Source organism: Tachysurus vachellii, chromosome 13, assembly GCF_030014155.1.
Source record: "Tachysurus vachellii isolate PV-2020 chromosome 13, HZAU_Pvac_v1, whole genome shotgun sequence".
Taxonomy (NCBI): domain Eukaryota; kingdom Metazoa; phylum Chordata; class Actinopteri; order Siluriformes; family Bagridae; genus Tachysurus; species Tachysurus vachellii.
In genome coordinates this window covers 3,004,711-3,032,563 of record NC_083472.1, presented here as the reverse complement: position 1 = coordinate 3,032,563, position 27,853 = coordinate 3,004,711, and the positions used below count along the sequence as shown (strand labels likewise).

The following is a 27,853-nucleotide window of genomic DNA, read 5'->3' as shown; positions in this document are numbered from 1 at the left end:
ACAGTACAGGTCCCAGAGTATTAATGCCGATGTGCACTGAAGATGTTCTGTTGTCTTGCATGTTGTCTTGCAAGCTGTTCTGTTGTCCTGAATGAACACTTTACTATGATTCTTTTTTTTTTTTTATAATTGAAAGTTTAAAAGGAAATCCAGTATTTTTATTTTAACTAAATTGCATGGACAATTGTAATAACCTTATTCTTGAAACGTTATAGCTTTTATTGCACAAAATATTGTTTATTGAGGTCAGTAAAAATTGTGAACATTTATAGAATCTGACAAGTGCACGTACTGAGAGTGAGTTACACAAGAGAATAGTAGCTTTGTGTAAAAAAAAAAAAAAAAAACCCTCTAATCGAGGATGTTATAAATCTGGAGAGGTGTTGGCGTGGGAATTCATAAAGGTATAACACAGAGTACAAGTTTTTTTTTTTTTTATCATCCAGAGGTTTAGTGCTTTCTGGCATAAACTTGTCTCTGGAAAAAGCGGGGAAATGAGCTTTATTTAAAGCCCCATTAACCAGTAACAACAAAAGCTGTGCATCATTAGCTTTATGACTTCCGTCATGCACTTACTGTCACGGGATGCGGCACTGTTTTTTCTTCTGTGCAAAATTTAGCATTGCTGCAATGAAGCTGGACTTGTATTCATTTTTTTTTTTTCTTCATTAATTTTATCTGAATTAAAATATACTTTTTTTTTGACAATTAATGTATTTCACATATGGATCAGAAAGTAGTATTCCACCCATGAAAACAGCTCTTTTCTGTCCATTGCCAAAAATATCCCATTTTCTTCATAAGCTATGATTCAGAGGATCATCAGAAAGCACTGAATTCAGTGAATACAAATAATTGCAATGGGTATGTTCTGTTTTCTTCAAACAAAAGTGGTCCACAGTGCATTTGCAAATTTAATTATACATGAATGACTTTGCTTTAGTTGTTTTCAGTCACGATGTGGTCTCTGCGATTGACAAATACACACTTCATGGCAGACATTTGAATGTTTGGATTGCAGCACTTTAAAGTCACTATGAATCGGCACATTCCTGTGTTTGGGCAGGCTGAAAATACCTGAGCCATGTTTGCTCCAGGAGGCACAGTGCACGCCAAGTCCTCAATGAAATAGCGCATCGCCACCCGCATGTAGGCACCATGGCTCACCACAAGAGCATGAGGAAACACATTCTGGACTCCGTCATCCGGGTAACCCGCAAGAGGCCCATCTTTCTGAATTGTATCACCTTGATGTATTTTGTCGTGATGCTCCTCCGCCATCTGCTGGAACAAAGATTTAAGGAACGAGCTGATCCGGTTCTTCACCTAAGAGGAGGAAAGAGTTTATAATATGATGACAGGTGATGAAATCAATGACTGGTCCTACTACACCTGAAGTTTGTTAACCCTCAACTGTGTGCAACCAAGAACCAAGGAAGCAGATAACACCCTGAAGGAACATGTTCAAAATTGTTTTATCTTATGCTACAGAAATCTGAATCATCAGAGTTTTCATCATCTGTTTACATTTCTATTTAATGTTATGGAATGTCTGTAAAACCAGATTTGTTTTTGCACATTTTATCCAATTTTAGTTCAATTTAATACTATGCAATGTCTGAGACAGATTCCTGTTATCACGTACCACCTGTTAAGCAGCTCTAAACAGTTGTTTCTACCTGAGACTCTCTTTTAATCTTTCCTGAATTTAATAAAAAAAAAAAAAAACTCTTCAGCTAAACTCTTACGTCTTTCATCCGGAATAGTTTACATTGTCAGCAAAAAGGAAAGAATGAATGAATGAATTCCATTTTTATTTATTTTTCATCAGCTGTAGAAAGTAACTGTTTAATATCTGTGTATTCCAGTTATACAGTCATATAAACATCCTAAAGTCATATAAACCTGTGATATGCAGCTGTTACTATTGTCTGTTACAGAAAATGACATGATTATATTTATAGCCCAGCATATTTCTCTTTAACCTACGATCATATTATATATAAGTGTTTTATAAAGCATGTTTCAGATAATGACAGTAATGAAAACAGTAATGTTTGACACTAGTACTGGCACGATAAGAAAAATTAGAAGCAAAAAACTGGTCTGCAATTTTTTTTATTTAAACTGATTAACTGAGATTAGAGGCTCCAGTCAGTAGAGTAAAACCTTCAATACAAGGACTCTTGGTTGTGATAAGATATTTCATTTATTTTATTTTATACGTAATTTTATCATTAAGTACATTTTTATACTTAAAAAAGCTGATAAAAAAACATCTGTAAACCGTTCTAATGTAACAAGAGATTCTCACACACATATATATATATATATATATATATATATATATATATATATACACACACACACACCTGATCCATTGTCTCTCCATCCGGAGGTGTGTACTCTGGGATAGGCTGGCCTGCTGCCTTAGCCATGTTCTTCATGTCCTCCACTAGGCCTCCCTCAGCAATACCAAAGCTCTGAAAGACACTACAGATCAGAACTTTAGCCATGTATTATTACTGTTGTTGTACCTCATATTGTTATTGCAATTGCTGTTAGCATTGTTCCTGTTGTCAATCAATATCTAGATTATTATTTTTATTATTTATTATTTATTTTATATTTATATATATATATTTTTGCTGCTATTACTTTTATTTTTGGTAGTTCTTTGGTAGTTCTACCATTTTTAACTCCTATGTAATAAATGAATGAATACAGTCTTAGGGATTTTTTTAGTTTCCAAGACCCAGAACACTTACCCTCTCTTTAAGAGCTGGAACTGTCACAAGGTCTACGTGGCTGCATGTCTTATTTTTCCTTACAATAATTTCAGCAGTCTGGAATATACAAGATATGCATATAGTAATAGAAGAAATCTCTTCACATGGGCCCTCAAACTTTGGCCAGTTCATGTGGATCACCTAGAAAATTGTATATTTAGAGTTACTTTTTCATTATTTTTCATTTAGAAAGATTTCTGACTTCGGAAATCTGAGGGGAAAGTTGAAAGAGAGTGACAAGTGTTTTTTGTTGCAACACCCTTCTAGAAAGTTGTGGTTATGTTCTTTGCCCAAGGACAAAAAGATAGCAGATAAAGGAAAGGGTGGCATGGACACGACAAACTTCAGCGTAATCCAGAAACCTTTCAGTCGATAGAGAATGTTGAAGATTTTACACAAGCTCTGTACTGGTAGTATAATTTACAATTTATTATGTACACCTATCATTTAATTGAACTGTGTAGATCTAAAATTCTGCACTCCATTCATCACTGGAAATGATTCACCATATCAGCCCAGACTAATCTAGCTAAAGGTCACCCCCCGTCTGTTGTAATCCTGCCTTGCAACAACAGCTCACCTGCTTGGCACGTTTCATGTCACTGGCAAAAACATTAGTAAAGTGAACATCTTGCAGGTACTCGCCGGCAGCTTCAGCTTGCTGCACACCAATTTCAGACAGAGGAGTGTCTATTCCCTGACCTGAAAAAGGGAAATCAATGTAGAGAATCAATGTAAAGATAGAATTATTTTTTTTATTCAAGTTTATTTAAATGTTTGTTGATTAGAAAATTATACAGAGAATAATATTGCCAGTATTGTTCAAAGCAGTATGAATTGGGAAACACCAAACAGCACCATTAAAGTTACCTTGAAGCAGTCCATTCTTGTTGTATTGTGTCTCACCACTGGTTTAAATAAATAAATAAATAAATAAATGAACGAATAAATAAATAAATAAGGTAATTATCAAAGTTTAAACAAACTTTAAACGACTTTCCTGTCTGGAAACAAAATAGAGTTTTGAGAGTTCATACATATTGTTCTCATTCTTTTCTTTTTCTGTTTCTTTTAACATACCACCAAGGCTTCCTGTGGAAATGTGCAAATGTGCACCGAAATGCCACACAATATTCGTTATATTATCCAATTTTAGATTTATAAGTTCTTATATTAAAAAATACAACCAAAATGGATGAGATACTAAGATATATATATATATATATATATATATATATATATATATATATATATATATATATATATATACACTGTATATACTGAAAGAACTCTGAGAGCATTTTCCAGTAATAAACATACAAATGTTTTGCCTTCATACAGCATAGAATTAGATTAAACCCAGATTAGTCAGTAATTATAATAAATAGAAACATAAATTATAATATAAATGAGAGTAAACAACATTTTGTTTCGTATTTAGGGATCAGTACCACCCTTAAAGCTTTAAATGTTACACAACTCTCACTGCCAGTTGAACTGACCTTTAAATAAATGCTAAGCAGCTATTATAAGAAACTGGACAGTGTGTTAGCAGCTTACATTCCTGCATGTAAAGTCATAAAGCGTTTTAAACCGTTTTAAATGCAGATCGTGGCTATTTTATCCTGTTTAAATATCCAAGAAGCGTCAGGAGAACAGGTTAAACCGTTTTAAAACTAATATACAACATTTAATTGTATGCTAATGTTAATTCCGTAGACAAAATATCGATAGTAATTATAATAAAAATAAATATCCGACTTACTGACGGATTATTGTTAAACCGAACGAGAGCATTAGACTAGTATTAAATAAAGAGATCCTATAAAGAGAAAGTAAGTTTCTGAGGTAATAAAAAAAAATAACGGTTAAATTAAATCCACCCAACTCGGTTGCTTTAGTGTTTCTGCTCTGGAAGCTGATTGGCTGCCAAGCGTGCGCGTGCCAGGCGCTAAACGTTCAGTCTTTACTTTTGATTGGCTACAATTTGCCGGCGAGAACCATGACGACGGATTCCGCAGCAGATCTCTTGATTGGCTGAGATCCATCCGCACGTGCTAGTCAGCCGTGACGAAGTTTTCGTTCTAGCGTTTGATTGGTGCGTGGCGGTCTCCGACTTAGAACTCGCGCCAAAATGAGAAACAAACGCCCTCGCGCGCCTTTTTTTTTTTCTTTCTGATTTTGGCGCGAGCTCCAAGTCGCCTCAGGAGCTAATGGCATCTGACACAATATATGGAGATTCTCTGTGGTGCGTTTATTCGTGTTTTTTGTTTGCTTCATCAAGATTAAGGTATAAGTCTAGTTATATGATGATATATTAGATCATAAATAATCATATTTTTCAACCAGGGCTGCTAACTAACGTTAAATGGTCTTCTAGTTTATATGAATGGAGAAAAACTGATTAGCTAAAGAGTATGACGTAATTAATTAGCGTAGAAAATTTAGCATAGAACGTTTTTAAAAATGAAATTGGTCAGGATTAAAGAACATCTGTCAGGAAATAAATAAATACCATAACAAGACTGATGCCAATTAGTTTAGTGGTAAGAAATAGTTTCATTGTACAGTCTGGGTATTCTTACAATTTAAAACTGTATTAATTTATTTATAATTACAGATATATTATTTTGTAACCTATAAGAAATTGAATGGTTTTATACCTAACTGTAAAAGAGCTATGGCTCTTTTGATCAGACACTCATTTCTGTGGTATAGTTCAATTTAATTCACAATTGAATTAACAAGAAACATAATACGTAAATTTTAATATTATACGATGATTAATATAATACAAAAATTCAAGATTAGTATTATATTTAAATGTGTTTGTATTTATCACCATTGAGCAAGTCTGAGGAGACTGTGACTCAAAAGGGAACCTCATCCTCATTTGGGTGACGGAAAATGGTGTAATTATATATATACAGTCTTACAATTGTGTATTGATGAGGAGGTTGTTGTACTCAAAGACCACATTGTAGTTGGCATCTCCTCTTAAAATGTCTGAATACTTGGAATACTTATAGCTGAAGTGATAACTCACTGCTGCTTAATTGCTCAGTTGTGCTAAGGAAATTATTCCAACAACGGGGAGAACGTGAAGAGAAACTTCACAAGTAGGTAGCAAGGAGTGTCTGTGTTTAAACAATCATTTCAAGTAAAGTATTGATATTTGTTAAATAGAATGTTTTTCTTTTGTTGGTCAGTGGAAAAATGCCCTGGTAATTGATTTCTTGAAAGCCTACTATCTATTTATTATACTTTTATTAACTATTAAAACTAGTAGCCCCTGTTGTTGCAAAATAAATAGCTATCTGATTATTGCCGACTATCATACATTGTTGCTCCTTAACAGCTCCTAATTTCCCAGGAGAGTCAGTAAATAATGTGTATTGAAATGTTCTAAAGAGAACAGTAATAAAGAAATATGGCACTACACACATTGAAGCAGATATTTATTGGAGAGAGGCTGTGCAACAGACATTATTGAGGTACATGACAAGGTCATAGTGGAGGGAGGCAACAGAATCCATGTACTGTAAATGTTGACAATCAAATGGTTAAATTTGTCACACACAGTTATATATTGATGAGAGCTGTCCTATTGGCAGGGTGTCACAGTTCATACTACACCAGTTGATGAAAATACCTTCAGCACATCTGAAAAAATGTGTTATTAAGGCCAAGGCAAAGTGCAACTCAGTTACATGTCAAAGTCCATCAACATTTTGTCACTTTGTATAGGACGTTCATGTGTGTTAAGGTGTTTGGAGAAATAAGATTCCAAATTTATGCAAAGATTTATGTACAACTGTTTCAATATTTGTATATCTCAGCTCTTAGACCCAAAATTAAAACATTGGTCAACTTTCTTCCCCCTCCATCCACTATAGTTGGTTGAAGTCCATGTGGGAGCCTTAAGCTGTTCACGCTTCATTAAATGAAGACTATACAAAGTCCCCCCATCAGAATCTCCACTGTATGCGGTCTTTCATTGGCTCCCAGAAAACTGTGATGAGTTTTGAGGTACTGAGAGACTTGTTTTCTTTTGTCCAGTAAACCTGAGGTATAGACATACCATACTTACAGACTGTGAGAGGAAAAGGTAACAGAGCAGGAAAACAAAGATAAAAAAAAAGAAAGAAATCATGCTTTCAGAGCATACTGTACAAAGAGCATTTCCAGTCGAATACTCATTACATTTCTTGATCTTCTATTTACCATCTACTTCTGCATTCTCAAAGTATTCTGTAAGCAGTAAAATAATTATAATACAATTGTTTATAAAATAGCAGCACACTCAAGTGACATCACAACTATGTTATTTTTGTGTATAAGATGAAACAAAAATCATAGCTTTTTAGCAGCGGAGAAAAAAAAACAATAACTCAAAAAATATTGACACTTGATTGATGTCTTCACAACCACTTCTACCCCTCTTCACTTTGGAATACAGTATCAAACCGTACAAAGCAAATTTCGGTCCATATCCAAGCCCAAGCCCACCCATAAATTCTAAAAAACAGTACTACAACTAATTTTCAGAGCACTGGGGTGAGTGATAAAACAGGATAAGATAAAATAATTGCTTGATTATGGGCTATTTAAGTGAAAGAGTGGGAGGAACCTGAATTATGGAATCCAATTGCCTCTAGGAAATATGCTATCCATGAAAAAACAATCTAACAATGAAGTCTCCTTTACCCACAGAAAAACATATACTATGCTTATCAAAACAAAGCTAAACCGCCCCTAACCATCTTCGTAACGCAAGCTAAGCGACTTGTGCACAAGTGTTTGTGTTGTGCTGTTAACACACACTGCCTTAATCATAGTCAGAGAATTGTGACTCTTTGCTAAATCATATGCCAGTCCATCCTTTGGAAGCAGCACTTTTTGTAGGAGATGACAAGATAGTGGACACTGAAGGCTACTTCAGCAGTCTGATCAAGGCACAATGGCACAGGACAACACTCCCTAAATTAAGGAATTAAGGCACCATATGAAACAAGGCATTTTTTTCTCTCCGATAGAGCAGCTTCACCAGTTTACTTTGTATAAATTAAATGAATGCCCTGGAGCGGGCAACTTACTGATGTTACAAGGTTTTATTTTTACCATTTACAACTGTATAAAAACCAATTAACATTTCAATGAACAGCAAACAAAATTTCAAGTAAAGAAGAGAGAGGCCTTGAGGGGGAAACATGCATTTTCCTTAACTCGAACATTTGGAAATTTGAATATTGTCATTTCTGTAGGAATGTTGGCATTGGTGTGACAATGTACATCGCATCAGCTCCCTTTCTTTCTTTTGGGAGGGATACACATGACACGTAAATAATGGCCCATTTTTTTCTCTCTGTGACCTAAGGGAAATATGTGCTCAAAGTGCTTCGTTGTTGAAACTGAGGAAATACAGATGCACAGATCAACAAATTTTCCCCTAATCAATTAAGCTTCCCTGTGTATTACCTTCCCCACCAATTAGCTGGCAGTGTCAATCAAACTGGTTTAGATACTGGTCTGTAATCCAAAAAAAAACAAACAAAACAAAAAAGGAAATACACAAACTTAACAGTCAAACAAGCAAATATATAAAAGAACTTAAATTACCATGTGATCTATGGAACAATATCTAATCCTCGCCTTTGGCCTCCTCTCCTGTATGCCAATGTATGTCTATCTCAGCAGCAGCATACATCTCTCCTTAAACTCACACAGCTTAATGACCACCATGCTCCTCCTCTGCGCACGAATCTCATGCCACCGTGCACTTTCATTGACTGCATGCAGACTCCATGCTCTCCGTGTGAAATTCTGTTTTAGCGCCTCTTTAATCTACACTCAAGTAGCCCTGGGTTCCTTCAACTCATAACGGCGATGAGCCGAATAAATGCGTCTTACAAAATCGACTGCCTGTATACAATGCAACTGTTAAACTCCAAAGGAGGTCGTAATGACATACAAACTTCTCCTTCACACCCTTCTTTGTCGAAAGAAATTACCTTTACCCATAAAAGCATATCGAAGAAGGTAGTCTTCTGTCTCCTCTCTTTCTAGCCTCCTCGACATCCCGTGCACTGGACTGGGTTCAACCTCTTGTCCCAGGCCCAAAAATAAAAGCGCATTAATAGAAGGCAGTGATACAGGTAGCCCGTGACCCTTCAAAACAAAAAAAAAGCACTGTAGACTTATTCTCTGTCCCCTGTCTACTCCTCTGACTGTGTGGTCTCAACTTGAACCACAATCTTGATAGTTCACCAACAACAAAGCAAACACACATCTCACTGTCTCCCTCTCAAACACACACACGCACACACATACATGTACCCACATACAGAAACACGTATGCATACACACACAAGCAGCCTGTCAAAAGCTTATTGACATCTCTATGCTTTGAGAATCGAGAGACAATAAGTTGCTGATTGAATAATAATAATAATAATAACAATAATAATAATAATAATAATAATAATAATAATTGACTGTTCTCAAGACATGACCCTTGACTGGGTGAATTATTATGAAATTTGCGTTGTGACTTTTAAGATGTTTCGATTTGGTTAATGCAAGCAATTTTTAAATCATTTTAACATTGATGGCACAATATAACAAATTGGAAAATCGATTTAAATGTCTTTAACCAAATTTTACCCAGAGGACCTTTTGTTGAGACAGAAAAATCAATCACATTCTTACTGTAAGGCTTTTACCAAAACCTATTCCACCTAACATTCTTGGGCCTTTAACATCTTTACCACACAGCCAAACGGGGACTCAACTAACAAGTATCATGACACCCCTTGTGTGCGTTCATGCTCAGACTTTCCGAACATGAACTGAAACACAACAAAACAGGAAAAAAACAAAGCCCCATTTGTGTACCTTTAGTCTTATAAAGTTGACTATTTCAGGCTCTTTAAACTCGAGCTTTTTTTCTACTGAGGAAAAAAAAATAATATAACTCAATATTCATTTTAAATGAATATATATATATATATATTTTTTTATACAATGAAAAATAGTTTGCAAAATACTATTGGCTTCCCTTCTACTCGTCTGAAGCACCATAGAAATTTTTGCATCAGTATCAATTCATTTAAAAAATACCTATATTTATTTCTAAAATATCTTTGATTTCTTATGAAGTGTATTTTTTTCTTCCTTTGAAAATAGAATAAAAACCTACAAAGACTAGCAAGCACTTTTTGATGGGCTGTTTTTTTTTGTTTTTTTTTTTTTGTCATTTTTGTTTTTTGTTGTTTTTTTTTTCTCGTTTAGATACAGGCACCGTTCCTGCGAGCTCACAAGTTGATGTCTCGTACATCGGTCGGGGTGCTGGACTGGTCCTGGTCATCCAAGGCTTTGTTGCGTGGGTTGTTCTGGTCCTGCTGCTGCTGCTTGTGCTGCTGCCTGCGTCCCTCCCTTAGGCTGTTCGTCAGCACACGCTCAATCTGCTCCTGACATGCCTTCAACAGGTCCTGCAACCACAGCAACAGACAGATTATGGGTTAATACACTCCGATATATTTGACTGTTTTTTTAAGAATGAACAGACTAAAGGTTAGTACATTAGTTCATTTTACTTCACTATATCCTCTGACAACAGCCCCATGACTACTGGTATACACATAACTTGTACTGGTATACACATAACAGATAAATAATAAGAATAATTTAAAAAGGATTGTAGAATGAAATAGATGCCTACAAGCATTCAAGTCTCTATAAATTTGACTAGCAGTAGTTTTTAGACAGTGAGTATGCAAGTTAATATTTTGAAGAGCCAACCGTTTACATTTATTTTGTCTCTCTCCATAAGCATAAAAAAAAAAAATAAGGCCTCTCATATGTAAGATACGATGACCTAAACCATGTCACTGCGCCAGGTGGGGAACCATACACGTGTACCCACCCACACACACTGACATACCCACTGAACCGGTTGCCACAACAACAGTGAAAACAAAGGCTGTACAAAAGCTATGTTAATTGCATCCATGTCCTGTGGAAAGACACTGCGTCTTTTCTTCTTTTCTTTCTTTAACAAGAGGGTAAGCAGCCCAAGGGGGTCCCACCAAGCCCACCTTGCAGCTTCAAAGAACTACACATTCATAAGACATGAATATGGCTCCCAGTCATCAGGGATGATAAATGCATGACGTGTGTGAGATATGTTTACACCAGATACAGTACAAACAGTTGACCCGGGTTTCCTGTTTCTTATTCGTCCAGAACCAAATCACAGAAAATGCAAATTTCGCCCTGACAAAAAAAAAAAAAAAATCTAAAAATACATTAAAAAAGAGGGAGGTGTTAAAACTGAATGATGCCAAGAGCACCTAACGGCATTCAAACTGTAAATGCTGAATACATATTTTTTCTTTTTCTTTTAAACTAAAGATGAAAAACAGCACTCTCTAGTGGAGCCAAAGTTCTGTTTACAGCTTCCTGTTTTGCTTTTCTGTGGGTCTGAGGCACACCAGGCATCTGTGGGAGTTCTTCTGTGAGAAGCCCTAGAGGCAGGGCCTGTGGAGAATGTGTTGATTGTGAAAAAACTGCATTCTTTTGACACTGACTATTAATTAAAAACTGATGGGCTGAAGTTTGAAAGTGTTAGCTACGGCTCCCTGACAAGGTAAGCACGTATGTATATATATATATATTCATATAAGTGCGTGTCTGAAACACATTTTTTACTAGCTCAAGCTAGTCCAAGCATCAGAGCGAATGGCTATTATTAAAAAAAACTGATAATTCACTTTAGCTTCTTCATGAGAGAAAACACTAGTCAGGGAGAAAGTACATGTCCAAAAGTTTTTTTTTCTGGTAAGAGAACTGCCTGATGGCACATAGAAGTGTCTGCATCACTCTAGAGAAAAGCAACCGCCACCCTGCTAAAGATGTCTCTCTGGCTTCCCACTGCGACATACTGCTATTAGTCATAAGAAATAAATTCCACTGAGAAAATAAACTAAGGCATAAAACATGCACAGGAACTGCCTGTATCTTACCGCAAAAATGCCAGGCCAGACTTCTTAAAAGAAATTCCCCTGTGCGCCGCTGCTCTTTATAGAGGCATAGGCAAGCCTGAGCCAAGCCCCACAGGCTAAATTCAAGCAACTTTAATGACTTCAGTGTGTGACTACTGGTAGGATTGTGACTCGTTCTAAAAAGAGGTAGCATCCATCATATGGGCTTCATCTTAGGTGTTGAGGTGGATCCCTGTGTTGGCAGTTTGAATGCCTGTGCATTGTGGTGGGTTTTAGGGTTTAAAATTGTATTGAATGTTTGTTTTACATTTGTCAGTTGGTTCATGTTTCAGACAAAATAAATACTAAATTAAAAAAAAAAACAATTATTCTATGCAGATGTATTATATTGAAGAATATTTTTTTGTATATAAGAATACTCTCTCTTTCTCTCTCTCTCTCTCTCTCTCTCTTTCTTTCTTTCTTTCTTTCTCTCCTGTGTCTTTCATTTCTCAGATTTTGTACATTCTTCTTTTTTTTGCATCTGGAATATTTGGTACTGACATTTGACACATTTTTTTAACAGCTCACAGTTTCTTGGTTAAAAAAAAAGAAAGTTTATCTGGACCAAGTAGTCCAGAGCAAATATTGTTTCCGTCTAAGTACCAAGTGTACTCAAGTGTATTCAAGTATTCAAACATTCATTCATTCATTCATTCATTCATTCATTCATTCATAAATCTTCAGTAACTACTTTATCATAAGTGAGGGTGGGTCTGGTGCATATTCTAAAAACACGAGAGCGAGGCAGATATATATTTTTGTAAACCACAGCATGTTGGGTAGTAGTTAAAGTTAAAGTAAAGTAAAATATATACAAACTACAGCTAATGGGCTTCAGTGGGGATATTTTAAAAGCAGTGTAATTGTCGGTTATATTTACATACATAAAAGCACCCACAGAAACAGCATGCAGAAAAAGAAGATGCTAGCTAAAGAATGCTAACCGACGATATAGAATAATTTAGTTTACTAGCTACCAAATTTACACTGTTGGCTATTGTTTTGGGTTGAAATCGAAGGCCAAGATAGATTATAAAAAAATGAAAGATACATAGTGGACCACCTGTTCACCTGTCTGGTTAATAGAATTAGTCTCAGTTGCTACTCAGATGGATGAAGCTGACCCAAATGGCTTCAAAAATGCTCTTTTACTGCAGTGATCTTGTCAAAAGAGGGGCAAATTTAGAAAAGGTAAAAAGCAATTAAAAACGTGATAATTTAAGTTTTACTATACGGTAAAACCATCAGCAGTCATGGTGAACTCACTCGTTTACCATGTGACCATGACAAAGTCAGGACAGTAGAAACAACAGAAAAAGAGAAGCACCATGGATAGTAGAAAGCAGCATTACTGGCAGCATTAGAGAAAGAAAGAATTTTTTTTTTTATTGTGGAATATTGAAACGACTGCTGGGTTCAAAACAGGGCCAACAGAGGATTGAGAAATGAAAGGGATTAATATGTTGTCCCAGACATTTGGTGCAACAGGCCAAGGGTCCTACCACATGATTGTACGTACCAAAAATATCCTAAAAATGAGCAGTTATCACCTCCCTCGAAAAACCTTTACTCATATTAGCATCATTTGCTGTTATGGCTTCAAGCAGATGTGCATTCTTGAACTTGCCAAACTTCAATTTGACTGACATTTCACATTACTATTTTTTTCTTTTTTGTTTCTTTTTTTATAGTTATGATGTTATCTATTTTACAAAAGGTCTAGAAAAGTTCACCAGTGACCCCTTCTTGTCCATTTAGCCAACATTCAGCACTTAAAACAGGCAAAGGTGTTCAGTGTGGGGGGCCATGCCCCTGAACCAATTCATACAGGAAACACCACTAATTCATATCTGAATGCAAACTCTAATTCAATTCCAGTGGAATCAACATTACTGGTTAGATGAAAACTCCCGGTGAGTCTCTGGAGATATACAACAAGCCAAAAAGCATCATTTACAGTTTACATTAGCTACAATAACACCATTTACAGTAAACACTAAATGTCAGCTGGAGTATTCAAAGTTTTAACTTCTTTCTGAGAGGCTATACAGTTTGCATGAGTTGCTGAAGCCAAATTTCATCCACCCTGGTTTGGCCTGCCACATGGAGCCCACTGCTGTACACACCGTACCAGATGTGCTTCAGGCTGCACACACACAAACACTACAGTAGCGACTAAAAGGGGCTAGTTGGCTGTGTCACATGTCTGGATGAAAACCACAGGCATCGGACACCACAAGTATCAGCAGGACGATTGACTGGATGGCTGGCAGAGTCATGCAGCTGGTGAACATTCACAGTAATCTCACCCCGAAGAAAACCACCAGGTCCTAAAGGAAATTCAGGCAAAATGATAAGGTCTAATCTAATTGCCAAAAGCAATCCTAGTATTCTCAGTCTTTCTTTAGAAATTCACAGGTTTACGCATGCTACTGGATTGGCAGCCATCACATGTGGGAACTTGTCGTCTGCATCACTCAGGATGAAGTCTTTGTTATGGCCGAATAACATTGAAAGAATGCACTTTAAAAAAATAACAACAAGTTACATTTTAAAACTCCCTGGCCATAAAACACCATCAGATCCAGACGGATTTCAGCTTGCCAGCTTGTTTTTCAAATGTATGGCTTACTGGCATCTGGGAATGTGAAGAGTTGATCATGGACTGGGCAGGTCATTTCTTCTGGCAGAGACCTCACACTCCTCATACACTGAGAACGTTCACTGTTCAGACAGGCTGTTTGTTTTTCCTCTGCTTTGGGGTACGTCTTGACACACTGGCGCAGCAAGCATTTGCCCACTGGTGATGAATACTGCAGACTTGAGATAGGTGTCCATCTGTGCGGTGATCTTACATTCCGTATTTACTTCTTTCTCTGTTTCTTTTCCTTGCTACTCCTCTCCACCAAATTTTACTTCAGTGCCCCGAAAATGGATATCATTAAGGTGACCTTCATATGGCAATGTATGCATGAAGCTTTATTAGTCATTTGCATGAAGCCACATAAGCCCTACCACTGCACCCCAGCTCTCTGGAGTCTTTCCTCAGAGTCTCTCAGTTGGGGTCAATCTCATTTTACTTCCAGTAATTCAGTGTCTGAATGTCAGATTGAATTGAAGTTGGAGGCAAGCCCAATAAGGAGGAAAACGCAATCTCCTCGCTCAGATCCATGGTTTAAAACTCATCCACACGCATACACGACAGAACCACATTGATGTTTTTCAAGGACAGTGCTAGCAATCAAAAGACAGACCTTCTCATCTTAGAGCTCTTGGTTTTAAATAACACCAATATTACCACACTGTGATCACCCTTCCAAATGTGCCCCCTTCAAAAGCCTCCCTGCCTGGTTTGAAGCAGGTTACCACCCTGACAAAAGCCAGTCCACCCCTGCCCCCCTCCTGGCTGCTGCAGCTGAAGCTTGGGCTGTGTTTGGACTGTACACCCTGCCATGGGGCCACATAGCTCTCTGCCTGCAACTGCAGGCCTGTCTCTCCGTGTGGCATGTAATGTTCTGCCTGCATTGAACTCGCAAACGCTAAACTAACTGATGCCTTCCTGCTGCAAAACCAACTGTGTTATTCAAGTGTATGTTCCACCATATTAACAGAGCTTCACACACATTTCACATGTGACCTCTTTGGGCAAATAAGTGAGTGCCAGAGGCAGAGAAGGAATTAGGGGACAGCTGTGAAAAGAAAAAAAAAAAACGAAGGGAAAAGCGCTTAATGCTTTGCCAGTGGCTTAATTTTCACATGATACAAATATGTAGCTCAGGGTGATCATAGAGAAGAATTGTTGTGCTTCTCCATGTCCAGATTGGAACAATGACATACTTTTAATAATAATAAGAAGAAGAAGAGAAAAACTTTCTATATAACTATAATACAATGGAATACTTAAATTATAAAAATAAATTATATTTAAATCAGTACTATTCCTTAAACTCCCTTTAACTGTGTTGTAAATTTGGTACACATCCCATTAGATGACCCAGTGTTTATAGATAATAAATTTATATCTACACATTTAGATAAAAGTTGCAATACTCACGACTTCTGTGTTTGTGATCTTAGCGAGCAGTTCTGTAAGGTTGTCCCCCCACAGTGCATGGTTTGTGTTGTTGAGCTGCAGTCCACAGATTGCAGCTCCCACGCTGCCTGTGGCAATCATGGATGGAGGATACATGGCAAAGTTGAATTCTGTGAAAAAAAAATTATGATGTATATTGAACTAACAGCTTTCATTTCATGAAAAAGAACCTCGAACAGCCATCTAGCTACTGATGCAAAACCACTACACACTTCAAGGCATTAGAGAGGATGGGATGAATCAATAACCATGGAAGACAATTCCAGTTTTCTACTCCTGCATTCTAATAACATGTGTAACCATGGACATTCTGACCAGACTAGGAAAAACAAAAAAGCGTGCTCTCAAGTTGGAATTCCACTACTCAAAAAGCAGGATAGTCTACGAGTAAGCTTTTGTTGTTTGTTACAAAAGTCAAACTTGGAGGCGTCCATGATTTACCACTCACTTTGTATCACAAACACATGGAGGTGGAAAATTACATCGTACCGAATGCATTCCGACTGTCCACAATAACTTTGAAGGTTCGTTTGACTTGAAAAGAAGTTGAAAAGCACCCTCCTCTCCTCCAAAACTAGTCTTCCCACCCCCCACAATCCAGCCTTTTTTTAACAGCTCCTAAGTAAATCACGGGCTCCCTTAAAAAAGCCCCTTAGCCCTTGAAAAGGAAGGAATAAAGAGCCAACGTTGATCTGCAAATGCGCTCAGCTGTAGGTCCTTCTTCCACATGTGATTATAGGCGTGTGCAACAAAGACCAATAACCTTGTTAGCTCTCTTGCTGTCGTTCATAATGCAAATAAGACAGCTTGCAAAGCGGCTGCAACCCAAAAGTGGGTAATAAATGCGAGGACAAGGGAGAAAAAACAGGATTGTATGAAATGATAAAAGAGCCTTAGTTGATTTATGCCTTTTCAGTCTTCAGACTTTTTACAGTCTTGTCTCTGCTCATACTTTTCAGTTTTAATTTCTCAAGTTTTACCAGACTCCATGTCACACAGGTTTGTGATGGTTTTTTTAGGGGTTTTTTTTTGTTTTGTGTGTGTAAGTTTCTTTCAAGGCTTCTGTCTTTAAACTTATTAGATGAGCAAAGTTCAGCAAGTAAGTGAGTGCGGATTCGCCAAACAAAGTTAACACCTCATCTCATCCTCAGACACGCAAAATACAGCCCCCTCTGTGGACTTCAATTCAAAATGACAGCTTGCACAAAGGTTGGATGGTGAGAAGGAGAGGTTGGGTGGGAGGGGAAGGAGTGACAGATTTGAGCCACCAGAATTAACTGGAGAATTGAGGGGGGGTGGATTGGTGCATTTTGCTGAACGTCATTCTTTAGTCTGTTTCCAGACCCTCATGAGGTTTTTGGCAGGAGAAAAGACCCTACCCCCCTCTCTCCCACTGCCATTCCTCTGATGCTGGGCCACCTCTGGGCTCATGAAGTGGACTCCAGCAGCCATTGCATTACCATGTTACCGTATTCAAAGCAAACCTCAATATGGCACTGATGGTGTTTTTTTTTCCTTTTTCATTCTTTTTGAGAAAATTCAATGAGGTGGGCCTTTGATGGCTGATGGCAACTATCCTTTTATTACCATTTTAACATTCAGAACCATCCACAGATCTTGTGGATGTATTGACAAATAAATGCACTTGTCTTTCTGGGACAGTGACGGATTTTTAGCTCCAGCTCCAAGAGAAAAGAGGAAAGAAATTTGGATTACATATTTCCAATTTCCTTTGGGTTGTATTTGAAAAACCAGTGTTTCTTGTCCTTTTGCAAAAGTGACAGAAAAAGAGATGACTATATAAGTATGCTTGTAGTTTATTTACACACGTGATGTAGCAATCAGGAGCAAAGAAAACTACCTGTGTTTCTGAAAGGGAGACAGACTAAAAATGACTGTATTTTACACACCCTAATAGATATTTTGGAGAAACACAGTCTATGTAGCAGTGGCGCTTGCTAAGGAAGGCTCTTTGTAAGAGGTGGTTGGCCTGCTCTGCCAGCCTCTTACCTCCCTCAATGAGCCATGTTCTTGCCCTGCCCAAACAGTGTATCCAGTATCATACCAGCACAGCCAACTCTTGGGTGGGTGCATTGCACTGCATATGCATTTAAATTCAAATTAATTAAACATCTGGAAAATTGAGAAACAGCCATAGAGGGATGTTTTTTCTTTAAAGGTAATAAATCATCTGCCAGGATTACATTCAAATGCATACCTTATTAGCTGCTCCGTTTACAGAAAGTCCCATTGTGAGCAGCCAGGCTCCCCTGATTGATAAAGGTTAAATGTAAACAACTTTTTTGGATTTGGCATCACAGTTCCTTACCCAACACAGCCTGCAGTCAAATGGAATAAGCCACTTATGTGTGTAGGTGAGGGAGCTTACAGACAGTAAATTCTTGGGCTCTTGTGGGTTTGTAAAATGTGGTAGGTTCTAAACCTGCTACTGTATGTCTGTCTCTGTTAAGATTCACTGGTGGCACTTAAACGCCAATGTTTCTATAACACTACCACCATCTGTTGAATGTTAAATCAGCGGGTCTGCTAATTGCAAAGGGCCTCAGAACATCCTCACTCTTACCGTGAAATTCGCCATGTCCTGTTCACCGTCTTTACTAAATCGATAGGGCAAAACAATAAGACTAATTTGGAACTCTCCAAACCAAATCTCCAAACTGTCCTGGTATTTTTTGCATCTCAGGAAACGTCTACACTTTCTCAGCAGCCAAGATACCATAACTCAAACAAAATGAAAACAGGATTCCTTGTCAACTTTTGAAATCCTGTAATAACTTGCTTCAGTCTTGCACCATTGCTGAGATGCTTGAGCAACAGTACACAGGCCAGCGAGGGAGGTAGCAGGGCCTCTAAAAACAGGAATGACAAAATTGGCAGAATCATGTTTTAACCATGATGACCTCTCCCTACATACACACACACACCCACACACACTCTAGGCTAGCACCATTTACTACACAAAACACTTTTTATTTTTTGCTGAACCTCTCCTATAAGACAAGCACACATCTTCAGTGAAGAAGAACCATGTTCAATACCCTTATGATTAAATGCTCATGAGACCAGACAAGAAAATCACCACCTATACGGTTAAAATATTCAAGCATGGGTGGGACATTTAGAATAACATGAACTTTGCATTAACATTTTGCATTAATAATAGCGCTCAGACAGGATACTGTGGTTTTTATTAGCGTCAGAAAATTGTTAAATATATGACAACTTGTATGACACAGAGAAAAGGAAATTCTTAAGCGAATACTCACTTTTTCTTGTTTATTTTTTTAAGTTCTTCCTGCTGTATGGACGCAAGAAATTATCCAAAGCATAGAAAGGAAGAAGACTCATAGGAAGCCATGACTAATTGGTCAAAAATTATTATTGTTCTTTCAGTCGTTTTTCAGAACTGACTGAAGAAATGGCAATCAGTGGAGAGTGGAATCATGCCTTCTTGGTTTACATATTTACTGTAGGAAATTTTACTAGTTTACCGGGTACAAATGGCCTCTATGGGATGTTTGATAGAGTATTATCCCTATATCCTTTCCCAACAATAGACTATATTAACCAAATCCTAAAGTTGAACTGTTAACAAATACAATGCTTGTATTTATTCTTGTTCAGATACAAAGGATATGAATCATGCTAGAGTATCAAAAGTGTGAAGATACCACAATTTAGTCAATAGCCTTAAGTCTTTTCAAGCACATGCCCATTTTTTTGGGTGTGGGCAACTAGGCCAACATTTGCCTAGAATTATAGCAAGTTTCATGGAAGAAACCAATGCTGCCTGTCTTTTTGAAGAACTTGAATAAAAAATTGCCAAAAGAATAGTCAAGAGATATAGAGAAAAATAGAAGTAATCATCTAGTGCACCCCTGTCTGATAATTACAGCAGAACAGGATTGAGAAAAGGATTTAAAACTTGTGGCTCAGGAAGGGAAGGTGAGACTGTGATGGATAACAGCAAGGGTGTTTAATGGTATTTAAGCCAGTTCCCAAGGATATCATCAATACCTCCTGTCAGAGTAGTTGCACAACATACCTACAATATCCATTGCACAATCAGTTAAAAGAGAGCCCACATCAAACATGGCATTTTTAAAGACCTGTCTTCTCGTCCTGTTACTCCCACTGTTCTTACGCCCTTTCCTATGCTGCGTTCAGTGAAGAGGTGTGGGGGGATTCTCCTGGCGAGATGAGCAACCCCAGGGAGGGACATGGGAGCCCAGGGGAAATATGAGTACGTCCCATTACTTCTCTTGGCAGCGGGAGCGTAAAGTCGGCTGGGAGAACCAGCCTCACAAAGACTCCTGAACATGGGAAAACAGTCATGCCCTGGAGCAGCTAGGAGGCGTGAGAAGTGGGGATGAGATATGAAAACATGACATGCTTTGCTGTTTGGATCCGCTGGGACAATGCCCTCCCACTAACTTTTTTCTCACCCTCAGTCTCTTCTCTATGTTTGATCCTGCCAATAACAAAGACTTTAAGTCGTCCTCACACAGAGTAGCCAGCATACAGAAACAGACTGGACCAGATAGCTGTCCTTTGAAGCGAAATTCCCTTCAACTCATCCTCCACCCTTTATCATACCACTGTTTCCAGGACATCAGACACAATGATTTCAACCTACATATTTCCATGTGATGATATAACGATGAGGCAATTTGTAGTGCCGTGCCTGCCAAAACAACACAAATGCTATCTTCATCATTACTGTTCCAATGAAATTCCATTTCAGGTTTTTTGGAGATTAGCAGATGAGTGTATTTTTCAACATGGACATGTCGTGGACATGTTGACACAGGATATCAGTACCTACAAGACTTGACAGTTGATCTTTTACCATTCTCACTTTCACAACAAATCGAATACAAATACAAAGCATGTGCCAAGTACCATATCATTTACCTACTTGTTTGCTGGTTTTAAACACCAATTCAGATTTCTAATCTTTAAGTCTTGTGACATCTGGAGAAACTTGTAATTAAAGAGTAAAATACCTAAGGTATGAAACGGGCCTGCACTTCCATCAACTGTGATTTACGGCAGCAAATACTGAAAAGAGCTGGGACATGTTGAAACAGAGAATAAAAATGCTGACCAAAGGAAATCAACTTTAATAAAAAGGAATGATATGAAGTAGGGAGTTGTGAAACTGTTTTGAGGGCATAGTATTAGTCTACAGATTCTACAGAGACAGTACATTCTACAGAGACAGTCATATTCGTGCAGGGTTCTGGGCGTTGGAAACCCCATTACCTGTTGCGCACAGGGCGATGAAAGTCTGCACATGCTTGCGGATCAGGTCCAGCTTATCCTCAGGCAGAGGCAGCCTCTTCACAATGTGCTCAATGAAGTCGTTAGGCGTAACAGCAGCCAGGTTCCACTTCAATTTACCGAGAACCACCAATTCCCATTCCTGAAAGGACACAAAGATGCATGGAAGAGAAAGTATTATCTAAACAATTACAAAACAGAAAGCATTTGTTCTGGATACTGACATAATGTTTAAGTAAAAGTAGGTATGACCTACGTTCTGTATGTTTGAACAGTGTCATGTGGGGTATTGACTGAATGTAGAATCTATCTAAAGTATCTTTGGTATTTTGAGTTCTGCTGGAAGTGGAATATGAATTGATGAAATGCTGGTTGGCTTTCTAGCCTGTTGGCCCAAGGGATTCTGGAAATGTCAAAGTTGGTTCATATTTCATTTCTGCTATTTTCCTTTCCACTGTGAGTGAATGTGAACAACCTTAAATCTTATTCCCAGTGAGGGCATAGAGGACAGAACCATTCTTTTTACATAAATTTAAATATATGGTTAGTCATTCTACTGCTTTTATGAAGAAAAACATGTTTGAGTTTCTAGGTAAAGAGAAACCGGTATATTGTATTTTATTATGTGTGTGTGTGTTTCTGATCTCCTGATTGATTTGCTTCATACTTATTGCCTCATCATGGCTTCTGGACTTCACTAGCAGGCATTAAGTCTGGATACCTTGTATGATCCATGGACTACATACTGGTATTTACACTCAAGAGAGACATAAGCAGAGTAGTGGCAGGCTACAGCTACATTACTCTCCCTAGCTAATAATAAATTATCTAAGCTACTCAGCTCTATTAGAAAATTGCAACAGCAGTGACCTCAGTGTCTGTTCAGCATCAGGTACTTTCCTCCTGAGAATGCAAGTCTGTCTATTTCTCACACACACACACACACACACACACACACACACACACACACACACAGCACTTAATTTTCTTCCTAATTGTGAGTTAATGCAAAAAAAAATTCAAATCCTAAACTACTAATCCTAAAATATCCAAAGTTAAACTACTAAACTGAAATGTATTGTCATACTAATCATTTGTCTTCTTTAGTAGCTTTTATTAGACGACATACATGTAAAAGATATTACCTTTAGGAAACATGAATGAATTAATCCATAACTTCAGGGCAATAACTGCCAGAAAAGACCTATTTTGCATCAACAGATTTAAGCAAATGCCAAACAGGCACTACCACTAATACATCATTTCAAAGTTAACACTTGAACTAAAATTCCTGATCCTAAAATATTCGTTCATTCACACTGAAATGATGTCAGCAGCGGCAGTTTTTACCTGGTCTAGGAAACAGTGAGTTTGTTGTCTAAAGTGGGAAAAGTAATGAGTAATTGGGTAAAACTGTCTGTGCACTTATTCTGACGGAGATGCTTTCTCTTCATTGGTGAACCACATGCACTTAGTCATGCACTGTTAGCCATTTAATCCCCTGACCAGCAAAGTACTGGTGATGTTTCTGTGCAGTTGAACAAAATGCTGCACTATGAACAACAACACAGACTGAAGAAGGATTCAGAACAAACACATCGAGATCACAGCCAGCCATCACTGATGCATGATTTCCTTGCCATCTCCGCATACTTGGTTTCAGCACTAGAACGACTTACCCACAAGAATAAACAGCTAAGATCTTTAGGGGCTGACAAACAGCTAAGAAGTAAATGCTACACAAGATAACAGAACTGAGAGGCTGCTAGTCACTGCTTTTTTCGAACATTAATTTTTTGTTTGTTTTTCAACATTTTTTAGAGAGGAAGCAGAATTTTTTTTGGATTGAATCCAAACCATAGCTTCTATTTATATAATCATTCAGATCATTTGGATTTCTGTAATCGATCTAGGTAAATACTAAGATGTTATGCTTTTGATAAAACTAAACTAAAAAGATTAAAACTGACAACATGCCACATAGACACATCAAGGTAGAGATGTATACTGTGTCAGAGTGAAGGTGTCAATGCAAAACAAATGGATAATTTGTTTCTTTTCTTTCTCTTTCGTGATCAGAATTTTTCAGAAGAAACAACGTAATTTTATTCATATAGTATCCCAACAGTCATGTTAAATTCATTTACTAACCTGTAAAATGACACGAAACAAGTTAGAATAAGTAAATACATTTGACTGAACAGAAGGAGTAGAGTTCGCGACTATAACTTCTTATGCCACTGCACTAAGGCAAAACTGAAAGCGGACTATGCTTGCAACACACTTTACATGCCCACTTCCTCTTTTTTATGCTGCTGCCACAAGTTAGCAAAGACAAAACTTAAAGATGTGACTGTTACAGACGAGCTCCAGTTTCCTGCATCTTTTCAGACCAGTGTCAAATGTTTAAAAAAAAGAAAAGAGGTCCTTAGAATAATTACGCCGACCATAGCATAATGGTGTTATCCTTGACCAGAATAAAATGAGTTCAGTTGATTTCCACTGCAAAAGAAACAAACTGATGAGCCTGTGGTGAGAAGCATGCATGCATACATCTTCAACACTTCAACAACCCAATCCAAATACTTCTGATGACACAGCGAACGCACTGTATCGACCTCCATTGGAGCAGAAGGACTCTTGTCTTGTTTAGATTTTGCATTTTTTTGACCACACTGTGGGAGAATGGCACATCACTGTGGAATGTTTCTGGAATTATGAAATTTGGATTTAGCCAGCTTGTGTTGCTCGAGTTGCCATAGTTGCTCTCAGATGCTTGGCTTTGTGTAGAAGCATACTGACTTGTACAGAAATACAGATACAGCAGGATCATTTGGATTTAAACTAAAGATTTTGATGATCATGATGATCATGATCATGATGATGATAAGTGCAGTATGCAGAAGCTTAATCTAATTTGTTCATCTGTGTGTGTGTGTGTGTGTGTGTGTGTGTGTGTGTGTGTGAGAGAGAGAGAGAGAGAGAGAGAGAGAGAGAGAGAGAGAGAGAGAGAATTTTCATCTCAACACAGTGATGGAGTGGACTCACATATTTGCCACTAGATGGAGATCGAGATCTATGGATAATTAAACTGCAGCGGCCCTCCATCACTACACACACACTTTACAGAGACAACCATTAAGGCTTAGCAGCTAGACTCTACCTTCATAAGTCGTAATGTTTTCATAAACTTAAAAATGACTTATCTTAAACCTTAAAAAATACTAAACAAAATATCTGAAATCATTTATATATATATATGTGTGTATATATATATATATATATATATATATATATATATATATATATATATATATATATATATATATATATACACACATATATATATAAATTCTTGTTTTTCCCCCTCAATCACCATCTGAGGCAAATATCTACACTGCATATTTAGGTGCTTACCAGGAGTTCTTGCGGTCGGATGGAGTTATCAGTGTAGATACATAGCTTTTCTGCAGTTAGAGGACGCGTCTCTTTCAGTTTGGACGCCAGAAACATGCACACTGCGCCGAGCAACTGCAGGTTACACTTTCTGGTGGGTACAACCGCTAAAAACCTGTCCAAGTAGTTCATAGCCAGTGGGAAAACTTCCTCCTCGCACTTTTGTTCCTCGCAGACCTGCAAAAGGCAGGACAGCGACGAGTATGAGTTCACCGGACGAAGAAACACGTGGTTCATCTTGCTTAATTGAAATAACTCAGGAAATAGAATCTGATCACAAATTAAACAAGTGTGTGTGTTTTTGGGGTGGGAAGGAAATATATCTTGCTCTTTGGTAAAAAGAAATCATTAAAAATGCAGGCTACAGTAACATAATTGATCGTCTACAACACTTGATCACGTAGTGTAATATAAAAATAATAAATGCATTTTTTATGAAGACTAAAAATGGTTTTCTAACATCTCTGTAAACAGAACTGAATTCCTTCGGTCCATTCAGTAAGAAATGAATTCAAGTCACAATCACCCGAGCCAAAAAAACAGCCATGCAGCACAGTAGGCTACGGAACAGCTTTTGCTTTTTTTTAATTCGTCATATTTTCATTAAATAATTAAAAATATAAATAAATTGTCTACGAACACGATTTATGCATATAAATGATCAGCAATGCGTTTTACATTATTCCCGACAATTGTCAAACACTCTGAAATATGTTTTATGTCAGAAAAACGCAATTTCCTAACAGAAGTATCCGACAGCGCTTGACGAGAGTGTCGCCTTTGCACCCAACTATTGTACTGAAAAAATTGTATAAATTATCCAGTTAGCTTCATGTTAACATTCAATACATGAAAATAAAGCCCAACTCTTCGCCTAACGTTTCCGATAAAAATCGGCGACATTTACCACAGATTTTGGGGATAATTTAACTTAATTCCTATGCTACACCGATTTCGATTAGTGTTGGGTTTAGGGAGCAGCATTGGGCCCTCGCCCTTCCGCGAACACATATTTGAAAAAAAATATACAGATTATTCACAACATAATTCGCATGATTTAAACATGCACTTTAAACGTCCATCCGTCTGTCCAGTGACATTAAAAAAGTTTTGTGACGTCTGAAGACATGAAATACAAAAAAGACAAGCGGACCGAATGTGGAAAAAAAACAACATGGCGTTTTTAGATTCTAGCTACCAGGGGAAAGCACTGAACTGCATACGTGTGCATGGAAATATTTATCGCAAAAAAATAAATAAATAAATAGCATGATGATGCAGGACACTCTCTTCTGCACAGACGATATGTTATATCTATTTTATTATCTTAGACAAACTCGTTTTTCGTACTTCTTTGCAATCATGTCGCTCTCTCCAAAAATCTACGACACAACCGTGAACCCGATCCAAAACGGTCTCTTAAAATAAACGCCCTTAAAATCGGCCTTGTCCATTCGGAAACGTTAAAATGGCTTTTTTTATTTCCTTTCACGGCGTCAGACCTACAGGTTGACAGTGAACCGGGGGTGATATAACGCTGTTTTTCAGTGCTGAGGAAATACTGTGAAGTTCACACACACAAACCTCCAGCATCCAAGTGGCCACCATCCTGCGCATGAAAGGCTGGATATCTTTCTGTACGCATTTAAAATAGGAGCACTGAGGCAGAAACCTCTCTTCGATGGTCAGAAGGCTCTGAAGCACCCTCTCATCGCCGAGAAGGTTCGGGTCGGGACGAGCTCGCACCACGGTGTCCACTTCCAGACAATACAGCTCCATTACTCTCTGTGTTCACAGTGCTTTCCGATCTTAAAAACACGGAACCCTAAAACACCAGAAAACTGGAGCCGCAGAAGGACAATTCGTCGAAGGGCATGTAAAGCGAGTGTGCGGGTCTATATCCTGTGCTTATGTCCAGCTTCTTTGGAGATCTTTCAGGCTTTTCCTTCCCTGGTGGTTGCTCTGCACTGCTCTGCTCTGCTCTGCTCTTTTCTCACTTCCAGGGTTGCCAGATTTCAAACCCTCCCACATTTTATTTTGACCCAACCCCGAGTGCAGCTTGCCAAATGACTGCTGGACCATTAAAACACGAAAAATTATGATAGCAAAACTTACTACCATTTTTACAGCCTACATATGTTTAAAAGCAAGATAGGAAACTACAATTCATGAGTTTGCAATACTCCGCATTACTCCGACTACCTGTGACGCAACAAGCGACCCCTTTAATAATATAATAATACTGCAAGATGACAGTTTGGGTGTGAATAATTGTTGTATTGATCATGCGCAAGATACACAACATGCAATATGATAACGTCTAATATTGAGTTAATGAATAAAGGTTTAAACATCAGTAGTAAGTCCCATGACTGCACAAAAGAGGAAAAGTTATATTAGTACTCATAAGACCAAAATGAGGGCTAGGACGTCTTTCATATCAAAATGAATATTTTTTTATTTTTTTTTTTAGTTAACGTCTAACTTAAGCTGTCTTTCTTTTTTTGCTTTTAAGTGGACTACTGCTAGTCTTGTGGTGAGATAGCTTTCGAGGAAATGGGTGTAAGAGGGTTGTTACTTCAGATAAATGTGTGATGCCACTGCACTCCGTCGTTTAGGGTATTTTCTCTGACTGGCGATAAGCACAACTTATATAGCAAATATAACACGTCTCTTTACTCCACAAAGGCGTTACCAGACAATGGAGTGAAACCAGTGGTACATTTACATTACTTAACATGGAAATAGGAAAAACCCCACGTCACCCCGCCTCCTCACCCCACGTCACCCCCCAAGAGTTTTAACACCCACAGTCACTGTATTTAACACCATGGTCTTAAATAAACTCAAGCTGTGTGATTACCCCCCCCCCCCCCCCCGCACACACACACACACACACACACATACACACACACACACACACACACGTGCTAATTCAACAAGAGTTAAATCAACAGTGCAGATCTTAATTAAACACTGAGTGTGCTCACTGAATTAAGAGAACGATGAAAACATGTTTGTCTTCCACTAACACACTTTAAACAAGGTGTTTTTTGTCAGGAGGAATATCAGCATCACATATTTAAGAGCAACAGGAATTTCTCTTTAAGCGCTTTTCTTTTCGAGGCCAGCTCGCTTCCTTTTTATTTGTCTTAATTTAACCAGCC

General features: G+C 37.8%; 2 protein-coding genes across 2 annotated transcripts; both read right to left on the bottom strand.

The window, feature by feature from the left end:
- Positions 1 to 229: 229 nt before the first annotated feature.
- On the bottom strand, positions 230 to 4,675 carry tigara (TP53 induced glycolysis regulatory phosphatase a). The gene is made up of 6 exons (XM_060885235.1): positions 4,555 to 4,675; positions 3,660 to 3,697; positions 3,370 to 3,491; positions 2,769 to 2,846; positions 2,373 to 2,483; positions 230 to 1,326 (listed from the first exon to the last, which is right to left on the bottom strand). Exons 1-6 carry the CDS (start codon positions 4,584 to 4,586, stop codon positions 940 to 942), a joined length of 768 nt encoding a protein of 255 aa, XP_060741218.1. The 5' UTR covers positions 4,587 to 4,675; the 3' UTR covers positions 230 to 939.
- A 1,555-nt stretch (positions 4,676 to 6,230) lies between these two features.
- ccnd2a (cyclin D2, a) lies at positions 6,231 to 26,685 on the bottom strand. Its single transcript, XM_060884569.1, has 5 exons — positions 26,271 to 26,685; positions 24,648 to 24,863; positions 21,213 to 21,372; positions 15,888 to 16,036; positions 6,231 to 10,279 (listed from the first exon to the last, which is right to left on the bottom strand). The coding sequence occupies exons 1-5, from the start codon at positions 26,463 to 26,465 to the stop codon at positions 10,103 to 10,105; spliced, it is 897 nt and encodes a 298-aa protein (XP_060740552.1). The 5' UTR covers positions 26,466 to 26,685; the 3' UTR covers positions 6,231 to 10,102.
- Positions 26,686 to 27,853: the final 1,168 nt, after the last annotated feature.